This window comes from Falco peregrinus, chromosome 13 (genome assembly GCF_023634155.1).
Source record: "Falco peregrinus isolate bFalPer1 chromosome 13, bFalPer1.pri, whole genome shotgun sequence".
Lineage (NCBI taxonomy): Eukaryota > Metazoa > Chordata > Aves > Falconiformes > Falconidae > Falco > Falco peregrinus.
The window spans coordinates 15140192-15152202 of NC_073733.1; the positions used below are offsets into that span (position 1 = coordinate 15140192).

At 48.1% G+C, this 12011-nt stretch overlaps 1 protein-coding gene across 8 annotated transcripts in view; it reads right to left on the reverse strand.

Moving 5' to 3' along the window:
• MBNL3 (muscleblind like splicing regulator 3) overlaps positions 1 to 12011 on the reverse strand; it is a 93262-nt gene that overhangs the window by 4995 nt on the left and 76256 nt on the right. For 5 of the 8 annotated variants that reach the window (XM_055817803.1, XM_055817801.1, XM_013295482.3 and 2 more), the window contains 4 exons: positions 6857 to 7007; positions 4519 to 4554; positions 2377 to 2471; positions 832 to 905 (listed from right to left, as the gene is read on the reverse strand). In XM_055817803.1, coding sequence (XP_055673778.1) covers positions 849 to 905; positions 2377 to 2471; positions 4519 to 4554; positions 6857 to 7007 — 339 coding nt within the window. In that variant the 3' untranslated portion in view covers positions 832 to 848. The remainder of the gene's footprint in view (positions 1 to 831; positions 906 to 2376; positions 2472 to 4518; positions 4555 to 6856; positions 7008 to 12011) is intronic. The other 3 variants (XM_055817804.1, XM_005232776.2, XR_001226355.3) reach the window with 2 other exon arrangements.

Sequence of the window (12011 nt, forward strand, 5' to 3'; positions counted from 1 at the left end):
ATGAGCCGCTTCTTTACTCTCTTGGGGTGAAAAAACACAGCAACGAACTGAAACCCTCAAGGGATTTTCTCTCATGTACATCGGCCAATATTCACAAAGAAAAGCAATGGAAAAACGACACTGCTGCTTACAGCTGTGAAATAATACTCTCTAAGTCAAAGAAAATGACAAACTCCTCCATCATTCCCACTCAGCGAAACCCAGCAGCCCAGGGAAGCCCAAGATCTGCAAGCAGGGTGAAGGGTATGTTGTTTGTGGCATTCGTCTGGTCTTAAAATACATACAAGGACCTCTGAAGAAACCCACCACGAGCCAGGCCCCCACTGCGGCTGAACAGCAGTTCTCTGCTCAGACCAAGCCAGCCTTGCAGATGCACAGCAGCTGATGACCTACTCCTGCTTACCCCAGGAAAGGAAATATGCCGCTAACAGCAAAAGAGAAGTTACACCTTTTCAGCTGACTCATTACCAGAGCAGTCTTTGCCATCAATAGCGCAAATCCCTGAGGCATCTGCAGGCAGCTGGGGGCCGTGCAGAGCAAGAGTAACCTGTAAACACAGCCGTCAGACTCACGGGGACGCAGGAAGGGAGGCTGCGAACACCGTAAAACATGTATTTTAGACACAAGGAAACACAGCTTGTTGTAACCATAGGGCTGGTCCGTATCTGTGCTGCAGCTGCTGAATTTCTGATGAGTTGGCAGAGCGTGAAGCCACTGGGGTCCTGCAGGCTCGGTCCCTCTGCCCGAGCCAGCCCCCCTTCTGGGGGATGCAGTGCAGTGCCCTTGTACAAAGCAATCCACCGTAAAGAGAAATACCGAAAAGGAACTTACTGTTCTATCGGGAACTTCTACATCTGTGAAACAAACATGCTGCTACTCAGTTCATCTACTGATAACTGGGATATCTACAGCAGAAAAAACAAAGAACACAACACATTAAAACATTGTCTTGAGATTGGGCTGCTCATTCTGTCTTCAGTATCAGGTTAGTAAGTACATCAGTGCCTTATAAAACAGGATCCATTCCCAAGATGTCTTGATTTTGCTACACATTAAGTACAACGTAGCTGCATCACTACTGATGCCTCGTGGAGTACGTGGTGACTGTACTGGGATCTTAACTCCATAGACTACAAGCAAGACAGAAATGCCCTGAAACTATCTGGCTGAAACAGGACTCATACAGCCACAGAGCAACGCTGCACAGAAATTTCTGCTTTCTTCTCATGACCGATACGAGTATGAGTAAGACTTGCTCTACCTGCAAATAACAACAAAGCACAGGGGAAAAAAAAAAAAAAAAAAAAAAAGACTAGCGATCCCTACTGCGAGCAGTAAAACACTGCCTAGGATTTTTACAGGCAAAACTGCTACGGAAAGCCTTGTGACCCCGCACTAGCAAAAGACTCGAGGATGCCCCTGAGACATGACTGACATTCAGCATGGCTAACAGCCTCCTACAGAACAAAGTGACACCCCGTTTTCTTTGCAATAGCTCTAAACCCGAGAGCATAACAAATAAAAATGCTAAAATTAATACGGGGGGGGGGGGGGGGGGGGGGGAATGTTTGAAATGTCTCTGGTCTAACTGGGGAAAGTTGTGGCACACCAAATTATTGGGAAGCATCACTAGGACAGTTTGTGCATATACAGTTTGGGACTGGTGCGGAAGCAGCCATCACAACTCAGTATCTTCAGAGGAAAGTTTTGGAGAGAATTATGGCTCGGCAGACATGCATGAAATCCTGTACACTTACGGCAGTGCTACAACGGCACGTACTGCACACCCAGAGTCATTTCTGTAGGGATGGGTGATACGCTACTGGTATAAATAAGCTTCAGACTTCACAGCCTCGCCCCCCCAATTTTAGTTGTTTGGGGGGTTTTTTTGGTAGTTTTTAGAGTCCAATCTTGGGGCGGGGGGTGGGGCTGCTTTGTGTTCCCACTTCCACTTTCCAGCCAGGAAAGGACATGCCAAAATACCACGGGGAAGGATGCTCAGGGTGGTATTTCTGCTTGAGACTGAAAGCAGAAGTGCTGCAGGTCTTGCGCGACGGCACGGTCAGGACTTTTACAGCCCGGTTTTTCAGGACCCGGGGCGGGGGATGTTTTTGGAGAAGCCCCTGCACCCCTGCCAATCGCCCATCCCTACGCTCCAGCTGGGCTCGCCACCCATCCCACACGTGGCAGGACCGGCTGGTGCCCCCTCACCGATCCCCGGACACGCACACACACGCACGCACACGCTGCCTCTGCGCGCCCGAGCCTGCGCCAAGCCGAGCGGGTCGGGAAGGCGCTCGGCCCCGCACAGGATCCAGCCCTCGCCCGGTCCTCGAGATCTGAACACGTGAAAGAAAGCCATTGAAAGGGCCAAACCTGATTGGCGGTAGCTGTTGCAGCGAAGGGGACGCTGGTGGCAGGAGTTGTTGCTGCAGACACAGTGGTGGGCGTAGCACCGTGCATCATGGGCACTTTCGGAAGGGAACCATGGAAGCGACATACGGGAGGGTGGAGCGTATATATATTTTTTTGTTTGTTTGTTTTTGTTTGTTTTTTTTTTTTTTTTTTAAATGTAACCATGGCAACATGTGGTGGATTTGGGGGCGTGGCAGGAATCACAGCAACAAGCCATGTGACATCGTCATGAAGGACACATCGGGGCGCAGCATGCAATCACAGTGCAAAGCAAGACAGCGTTGGGAAAAAAAATAAACAAGAGAGAAGGGGAAAAGCCAATTACAATTATAATTAAGGAAAAAACCAAAACATTCTCAACACTTAGTACATTTATAAGCAGAACAATGATGTATTAGACTCCGAGGGCCAAATTTCCAAAGTGGGGAGAGGGCGGGTGTGCTAGCAAAAGCCCACGTCAGCTCGCACCCGTGGGGAGTTAGACACAGCCAGTGCACGTTCCTTTGGGTGGGGACATTTTGGCAAGCGCACCCTCCCACCCACCTGGGAAAGCTTGTCCCCTTCCCTCCCCACCCCGTCCCCACCAGCAACCAGAGGTACATGATGCACTTTGCAGCGGCTGCCGCAGCCCTTTCACCGGGTTTTCTCGCCTCTCTCTAGCGGGGACGATGTTTTGGCACGGGACAGAGCTGGAGGCACGGCAAACGAGCAGCTGGCAGCCCGAGCTCTCTCCGTACAAATTCAGCGTGCTTCCCTTCCACCCTACTTCTAGAGGATTTGACCAAACTCCCTTCTTGTGGGGTGAGGGGTGGAGAGGGGAGGGGGCCGAGAGGGAAGAATACACAAATGCATCTGAACAGCTACAATTTGCAGAAAGAGCATCCAAAAGGACAACACGGCAGCAGGGAGCTCAGCAGCCTCCTGAAGCTGCACGTCCCACAGAGCACGGTGCTGGAGGGGATGCTCCGGGGCACACACAGGCATCCCCCAAACCCAGGGGGGGTTTGCAGGGCTGGGGGGCCCACGGGAAAGCCCGGCCGTCCCCGCAAACATGCGGCAGGGAAGCAGACTTGCCTTCCCCTCCAGCCCAGCGACATCGGAGCACGTGGGCTGGGGGTTTCCTAAAGGCAGAGGTATGCTGAAGGACTCAGCTCCCCATCATGCAAGCAGTGTGTCCTCCCTGCCCTACAGGGGTGGGGAGCTTCGAGAGCAGAGAGCTTAGCCATTCCTGCCAAGCTTTCAGACCTGCTCCCCAAATGCCTTGCACCCTCCCCAGGGCTCCTGCTCCCACCTCTCCCTCCAGCTGAAGCAGGCACACACCTGGATGCTGGCAGTCTTGTATAACTTTGCCTGGAGGACGAAAGCTCAGCTTTCACCCACCCTGCTGTGCCCAGCAGCTGTAGACAGATGGGAAGGTCCCCTCAAAGACCTGCATAGGTTCCCAGTAAGACCCAGATTGCTGAGCCTGACGTACTGGATCCCTGCAGCAGCAACGAGCATGTACTCAGCCCTGCCGCCTCACTGCATCCCCCGTGCACCAGCAGCAGCACCTCCCTACAGTCCCCTGTACCTGCACAGCTGACACTTCGCTAAAGAGATCAATCTTCAGCCAGTCACGCTCTAAGCCCTGTTTCTTTCGCTGTACAAGCAGCACCCTGCTCCGGCGCTGACCCCAGGTGTGTTCCTCCTTAGTGCCTTTATTAAACCAGCCTCCTAAAACGTCCTCAGAAGGACAACCAAAAATCCAAACTCATCCACCTCCTGATGCCTGATACAAAAAAAATAAACCAGCAGTATCCTGCCATTGCTATTTCCTTTTGTTGGATGACTTAAATGGGTCGTAAAGATATTTAAGTGACAAATTTTTCTCTCTACAGCGGAACTAAAATAGGGGTGGGAACACATCACCTTGATTCTCTATTATTAGTCACACAAAACACTGCACTGCACAGAAATTAAGAGGGATACAACCATTTAAGCCTCAAAGAAGACAGCAGATAGACAGTCACACCACTCAGCCACCCAGGTTCTCACTGATGCATACTAACTTGCTGTCTCTTTCAGATTAGGAAAAGTTGAGAAGTTTGTGTAGAAAAAACCTACCAACGCTTGCAGTGGGTGTCATGCACAGAACTGACCCTGCACACCATGCATTGAAGCGTGGAAAGATGAACAAAAGGGATATTTCATTAGTGAAGCTTCAGTGTTAGAAATCACTTTAACTAAAAAGCAGGTATTCTCTTTGCAGCATTCAGTATTTAAGCACATGCAAACAGATTCTGCATATTGGTACATAAATAGTTTAAACTCAGTTTTAAGAGATCATAGCAAACCAAATTAATTCTTGAATTCTTGGGTAGTAGATAATATATTTCTTCTCCCACCCTGGTATTAAATTATATGATCTATCCTAGAAATCAGGGTTGTTTGGAGGCGGTTTTTTTTTGGTATTTGGTATGTTGATTTCTTTCTGATCATGTCAGCAGAAAACAAATTGCTCTTAAAGCAATGTCACACTCATGTTAAAACCCACTTTCCAAAAGCAATTGACTCCTGCAAGCAGGGGTCGGGATTCAAAGTCTCTAGTTTAAGCTGAAAGAGGCAGTTTTTTTCTAGACTTGAAACAACTGTAGTTAGTAGTCGCCCTAACTTTTCCCCCCATGGCAACCCATGATACTGATCTCTCAATAACTGAACAGGAGCAACTAAGAAAAGCAACAGCTCACTCCACCCCCTGTCTCCCCATGGCGTGAGCTGCTACGTGCCACTTCTCTGCTTCGCTTTCCAGAGTGCTGCAAAGGCCGAGACCAGGGCTGCAGTCTGATGCATAAGGGAAAGCAGGGATACGTAACATAAATTCATCAGAGATCCGTTCCCTGACTGGAAATGTGCTGCTCTGCCCAGCATTAATGTCCTCAGATGAAAGCAGGTGGAGCAGACAGACCTGTTATGCATCAGCCCTGCGTGTAATTTCATTGCCATGAGACAGGGCGCAACGGCACAGTGAGAGTGCTGGGTAAAAGCTAATTTACAGTGCTTGCATCAGAAATGCATGTCCTTATGTCAACTTTGGCAACCGTGACCTCGAGGAAGGGGAGCGTGTAGCCAGCTGGGGGACTTGGCATTCTCAAAGGTGTCAGTGTTTCCTGAAGAAGTATTTCGCTTGGCACCCAACAAGAGTTGCGGTAAGGTCAGCTCAGCCCGTCCCCTCTGCGAGCACTTTGCAGAGCACAAGGGCAGGAGGCTACCCCCTCCCTCCATCTCTCCACACAAGGCTCCACTTGCCTGGAAGAACATCTTGGCAGCTGCTGGGTTCTGAGCGTGTCTAACTACTCTTGCAACAGAAAGGCTACACGAGCACAGGGTTTAGGACCCAGCTCTCTGGACCCACACCTGAGACACTTCGGTGTCGGCAGAGGACTGTCTCTAGACCTTTGCCCCTGACCCCAGGAAACAGCAAAGTCAAGGTGCAGGTCCACTGCATGTTCATCTCGAGGGGCCAGCCCAGAGAAACCCTTTGTGTATCTTTGTAAACGTCAGCTGGCAAGTGAATACAGCATTAAATATTAAAAATACGGGGCATTCATTTCCTTATGATGCTCTGCAATGATAATAACGATACTAAAAACCAAACTATCAGCTCTGGAATATTCCTCGTTCAGCCACTTATGATACTACTCTAAGCAGGTTATGGTTTTCATTTGGCTGCAGTGAATAGAGGTTAATTGGCTAGTCAGCAATCACATTTGCCACGTCAATATTTTGAGTCCTATATGAATTAGCAAACTGCATCTTTCAATTTTATTCTGAGACTTATAGGTACAATAAAAGCTGGTAGTTAAAATTGCTTTTAAAAAGCTTAGGCTATCGTACTGGTGAAGAGACAAGCAAGAGGGCAATATATGCCTTTAAAAAGGATTATGTAATTTGTATTTACTGAAGATGAAATGTTCCCTCTATAAGCGTCATGGCTGCTGGCATATGTAGGGTCACTGAGATAGCTCAGAAAGACACCTGCAGCTTCAAGTGAACAGGCACAGAGGTTCCACGAGACATTTTAACATGAGTTTGTAAGACTGCTACGCAAGAGTCAAAGAATTAATTTGGAATTAACCAGTTGAACCATAAGAAGGAGAAACAGAAAGTATGAATTCAAGAAACATGCAGACATTTTTCTTAGTCTGACTGCTTAAAAAACCCCAAAACTAAACCAAAAAGGCTAAGAAGGGATCTTTACAAGTGGAAAGCTCTGAATTGTAGTAATGAATGGAAAAAAAATAGTAAACCAACAAACATTAACTTTTCATCCATTTTTAACACCAAACTACCCGCTGATACTATTTCGCTAAGGACTCTTAGAATCTAAATCTGCTCATTAGCTCAACGCCTAGGTCATAATAAAAGACAACTAAGATGCTGGGGAAAGCAAGGAGACACTTACCTGTAGGGATGAATGTAGGCTGTTGCAACTGCATGTTGGCTAGAGCCTGTTGGTAGTGGAAAACGCTTGGGTTAAAGACTGTGGTGGCACCATTGTTTTTTTCAAGTGCTGGCCTCTTTGGTAAAGGTTGAAGTGCACCAGGCGGCAGGGCCTGTGGATAAGGGAGTCATTAAAGGCAAGTGGAGTAAAAAAAGGGGCCCAGATGTAGATCAAACATGCAATAAATAACAGGGGGTCTTGGCTGCAAAATCACCTGCAACTCTATCAACTTAGCAAGGCAGGAAAGAGAAGAGCAGCTAAATCAGAGTAGGAGGAGTAGGTGAAACCACAGCTTCACTAGGTAAGCAGTTAGTAAATGCATCAGGAGAAGGGGCTGAGTCCAGAAGGAGGAGGGATGCTAGGGGAGCTTTTCAGCAGGACTGACTTGGGCACACAGGAAAAAAAAAAAGCACGAGGAGAAGGAAAGGGAGAGGTGATCACCTGGACAGGATACTACGAAGAGCAGTTGCAGGCAACAAGCATTTAAAAAAACCCCAAAAAACGGGTCAGAGAAATGTAGTAGATGACCATTTAAAAACAAACGGATCAGCATAAGCAACAAATGCCATGGAAAAGAAAGGGATGCTTGCCTCTGTCTGTTTCAACACCTGCCTACACGTATGTGCACACGTGTGGAAGCCTGCACACTTGTGTGCAGCCAAACCATGTGTCCAGATGGTAAAGCAGTAGCTGTTGCCAATTACACGCATAATGTTACATTCATAGTAAAATGCATTTCCACTTGTTAGTAGAGAGGCTGAGCAACACGGTCAAGAAGAGGCCTGATTCTCCACCGCTCGCACCAGCGGCACAGCTCACCACCAGCAGACTTGGATCTGCTCCCACTTTCTAGAAGGTGGCCTTCAACAGTTAAATACTGCTCGCTCGCTATTAACAGTGGAAAAAGCCATCGACAAATCCCCTCTTTTTGTTCTATCCCACCACCGAGCTTCTTCCAGCCCGTCAAACCTGTTTCATGATCAGACTTCTTAAAACGCATTAACCCAACTCAGGAACTTTTCTCAGTGCGTTACTCATCATTCACCCAAGCATGTCTCAACAGCAAAGTAGTATGTCAGGTTCTTAGGAGACAGGAATGTTTCTAATGATTTACAGCTTTTCATTGTACCCTAGTAGGAACCACATTTTTTTCTCCATATTGTGATAGAAAAGGGTCCTTTTTAATTATGCCCTGCAGTCGTTTTGCACGTAATGCTCCCATTGACGTCAATGAGATTTACGCACGTGGAAGTCATGCAGAATCAGGTCATTTCTGCCTCGTTGTTAGTCTGTATCATGCATCAAAGCAATGGCTGAAAAATAGGGTTATCACTCCTATTTATTTTTTTTTTAATAGGTGATAGTGAAGAGTAGGCAATGGAGGAGGTCTGGCTAATGAAGGGTTAAGGCTACACAGTACTTGGAAGAAAGGACACAAGTAAAGAGATTTTAAAGCTTATGAAGATCAACACACAACAGAATATAAGTGAAAGCTCGCAACAGTTTGTCACCATCTAGAAACAGGTTTCACTTTGATTTGCTATAGGAGACTGCTCATCTGAGAAATGTCAAGCAAGATAACTTCCAGGCAAAACATTACTCCATCCTATCTCTCTTCACATGGTGGCTTTTAGGTGGTTTTAATATTAAAAAAAGAAAATCAGAAGAAGAAATTGCATTTGCAAAACTGCTCTCAGACATGCACACATCCTCTGCTAATGCTAGCAGGCATCCAGTGCCAGCATTAGGACTTAATCTTTCAAGATTTCTTCCGACTAGTACCAAAGGACAGCAGTCAAACATTCCCAGACACAGACACCAAAATCTTTTGCTTAAGATCTGTATTTTAGGATGAGGTCTTTTAGGTAAAGATCTAACAGCTTCCATTTCTAGGTAAGCCCTCATTGCTATCTGCGTTAAATCTGACTGTATCTACATCTCGTCTATTTCATGATGGCTACATGAACGTTCCTCCAGGCACAGGGCAGATCTGCAGCTTGCAGAGACTGGAGTAGCCCCACGTACATCAGAGGTATTTTACAGATTTACAGTGATTGAAGAACTTGACACTTAAATTCATGCTCTTTACTGTGCCTGATTGCTAAACATTCCTTTTCAGACGCATCCAAAATCTGCCTCAGAAAAAAAAATTGCTAATTCTAGCAAAGCAACCAGGCACATAATGGACTTTTGACTCCTTGCTTCTTGGCCAAAGGCTGTCACCACCCCAAAAACCCCGTTATCCCATAACGGCAGTGCCAAAAGCAGAACAGCTGAAGGCTTTGAGACCTCACCATGATGTCCTGACTCTTCACTGGGCAATTCCTGAGCCCAGCGTTGCAGTCAGGTGGAGCAGATGAACACCAAAAGCCATAGGGATGTCGAGGCACAACAGATGACTCCACCATCCTTCTAACATCACCCTTCCTCCTACCTTGCTATAGCTCCTTGGGAGCAAGGGAGAGAAAGCAGATACAGCAGTCCCATTACTGCTCCTCGAGGAGCAGCTGGGGGGGAGAAACCCAAATAAACGTAACATTTCCCAGGTCTTCTAAAGAAAGAAGCACACTGCAGCAGCTGCTGTGCAGCCTGAAGGCCAGCCCTGCCACATGGGCTCTGTGGGCACAGGAGCCAGGAGCTCTCTCGGTCTGCTTCTGGTTTGACACAGCCTTCTGGGTCACCTCTTCTATCCCAACAGCTGGGGGAGCGTTTGTACAGGAGCCCGCCCTGAAGATGTTGCTCCTCTCCTTGCCAGCCTATCTTTAGTTATTAAGGTGCAGGATGGCCCAGGGAGATGCAGGACCTGGCTTCACCACTTCTCCAGCCCTTCTGCTGGGGCAAGAGCCCCAAGCCAGGAGCACTGATAGGTCCATCTACAAATGCCAAGGAGAGGTTTCTAAAATTGCCTGTGATGAAGTTCCGCCAAAACAGCTCCTGCACAGGGATCTGGCAGGGACCCAGCAGCAAACAAGTGTGTCTCATCTGAAACCACCCAGAATTTTTGTATCCATCTCAGGACCTCCAAGAATAGCTCATGGGGATACAACATTTCTGTCTTGCACCATGCTCTGGTTCTGAAGGAATCCCCCAAGCGTGTCCTAAAACAACTACAAAAGGCAACAGGAGGCTCCTCACCACGCTCTGACCTTAGCCAATTCTGCAGCAAGTGCCTCCCCACTGCAGGACAGAAGCTAGACTGAACCCTTGTAGCAAAGAACTTTCTTGGCGAGTTTACCTCGTCCTGCTGCTTGCCATTTCCCTCCAGACAAGCTCTGACCATCGCAGATGGAGCAGTAGCCTTTGACAATAACTTTTTCTGCCTTTCTTTTCTGGCTGTTTGCGTGCACACATGGATATGCAACCTAAGCAACATGACCAGACCGCCTGCACGGTGAAAGGGTTAATTCCGTTCAGTATCCATGTGACAGCCCGAACTGATCCCAATGAACAATTCCCACTACAAAAATGTCAGGCAGCCTCCCATTCTGGGGCTGGGAAAGCCCACATTCCTGCTGGAACACGAGCATCTGAATAAAGAGGTTTGTGCCACTTCTCTGTGTGGCATGGCAAGCAATCTTTCAGCATGACTGACAGATACAAACGCACTGCATGCCAAAGTCAAAATTTCCCATGTGCTGGTTAACAACCCTCTCATTTTTTTTTTTTTATTTTTTTTTGCAAGACAAGAAGTGGATTAAATCTTTGCAACAAACAATTTAATTGCACCTCTAAGCTCCCCTCAGATCGCTATCTCCTGGGAGCAGATCACACTTTCACCCCTTTGCAAAGAGGAGCTGGGTCTGCATCTGCCTTGCTACTTCACTCCAAGGCGTGACAAACAAAATGATTTCAGAGAGGGCAGAGGTAATGCCCGTTCCCTGGCAAGCAGCAAAAGCAAACTGAGCAGTTTCCTCTGAAGATTACACATGCTCTTATCACCACCGTGAATCCTTCTCTGGTGCAGCCTTCCTGAAGGGTTCAGAGGAGGTGACACATTCCAACAAGGTGGTTGCAAAACCTTCAGATGTTTCAGAGCAGGAAGACTATTGAACGTAAATTCTCTGATGGGATTTTGTTCAGTGGGGGAGGTCAGGAGGGTAGGGCAGTTAAAGGGCTTTCCCGTTCTCTGTTCTCTGCCAGACCACGGCTCCTCAGAGAGGTGGCTCTCACCGAGGGCAGCAAGGCACCGTGCGGGTCACTGCCTGCGCTGGCTTGGGGGCTGTGTGCGCCAGCCGTGAGCAGCAGGGAGTCAGTCACAGGCTGTTATGTCATTTACAGAATAATCCCACAATGCTGGTGGAAGCTGTCCCTAGCAAGGTTTCCTAGTGCTGCTGCCTAAAGCTCTGATAAGGATGCCTCTTTGAGTACTTAAAAAATCACCCAGAATAAGTTTTCAGAGGGGAAGGGGAGCAGACCAGCCTCTGCTTCTTAGCCCTGAGAAGGAGGAACACCAGCCTGAAGGTTTCAGGGCTCCTCTGTGTCTGCTCTGCCCTTTCCCTCCTATAGCTGGGCGACAGGAGCTGTTTTTTTTTAGGATGTACTGGATTCCTCATTATTTGGGGTGAACAGGGAAGGAGTTGTCTTCTGTGGAGCCAGGGCTGACAGCAGACTGGGAGGATGGCTTTTGCTTCACTATGAGCATCACAAAACCAGGTAAAAGGTATTTTGAGACTCAAAAAATAATCAAAGGTAGCTTCTATGCAGACAGCTTGCAGACAGAAGCCTGGGGAGCAGATCCTGTGCCCGAGACTGAAGCACAAGACACCCAGAGCAAGGTCCCTTTGTTGATACTGTCCCACTGGGGGATGGGGGGAGGAACCGGAGACAGAGCCAGCAGCAGCCACCTCCCCAGCTTACCGCACGTGCAACCGAAGTCCTGCACCGAACCTGCTCCAGTTCCCAGCACGGACCTCTTGATGGTGCTGCTTAGCTCTCGCCCTCCTAAATCTGAATTGTGCCCACTGCACAGAACACCCTTCTGCAGGGCAGCACCAGCAAGACACTGCCAGGCAAGACAATGCTGTTGGGCATGCCATGAAAAGTTGCTGGATCTGTCCTGTACCACCCAGTCCTCTGGCATATCCAGTACAGCGCAGAGCTAATGAGTTAAATTCTC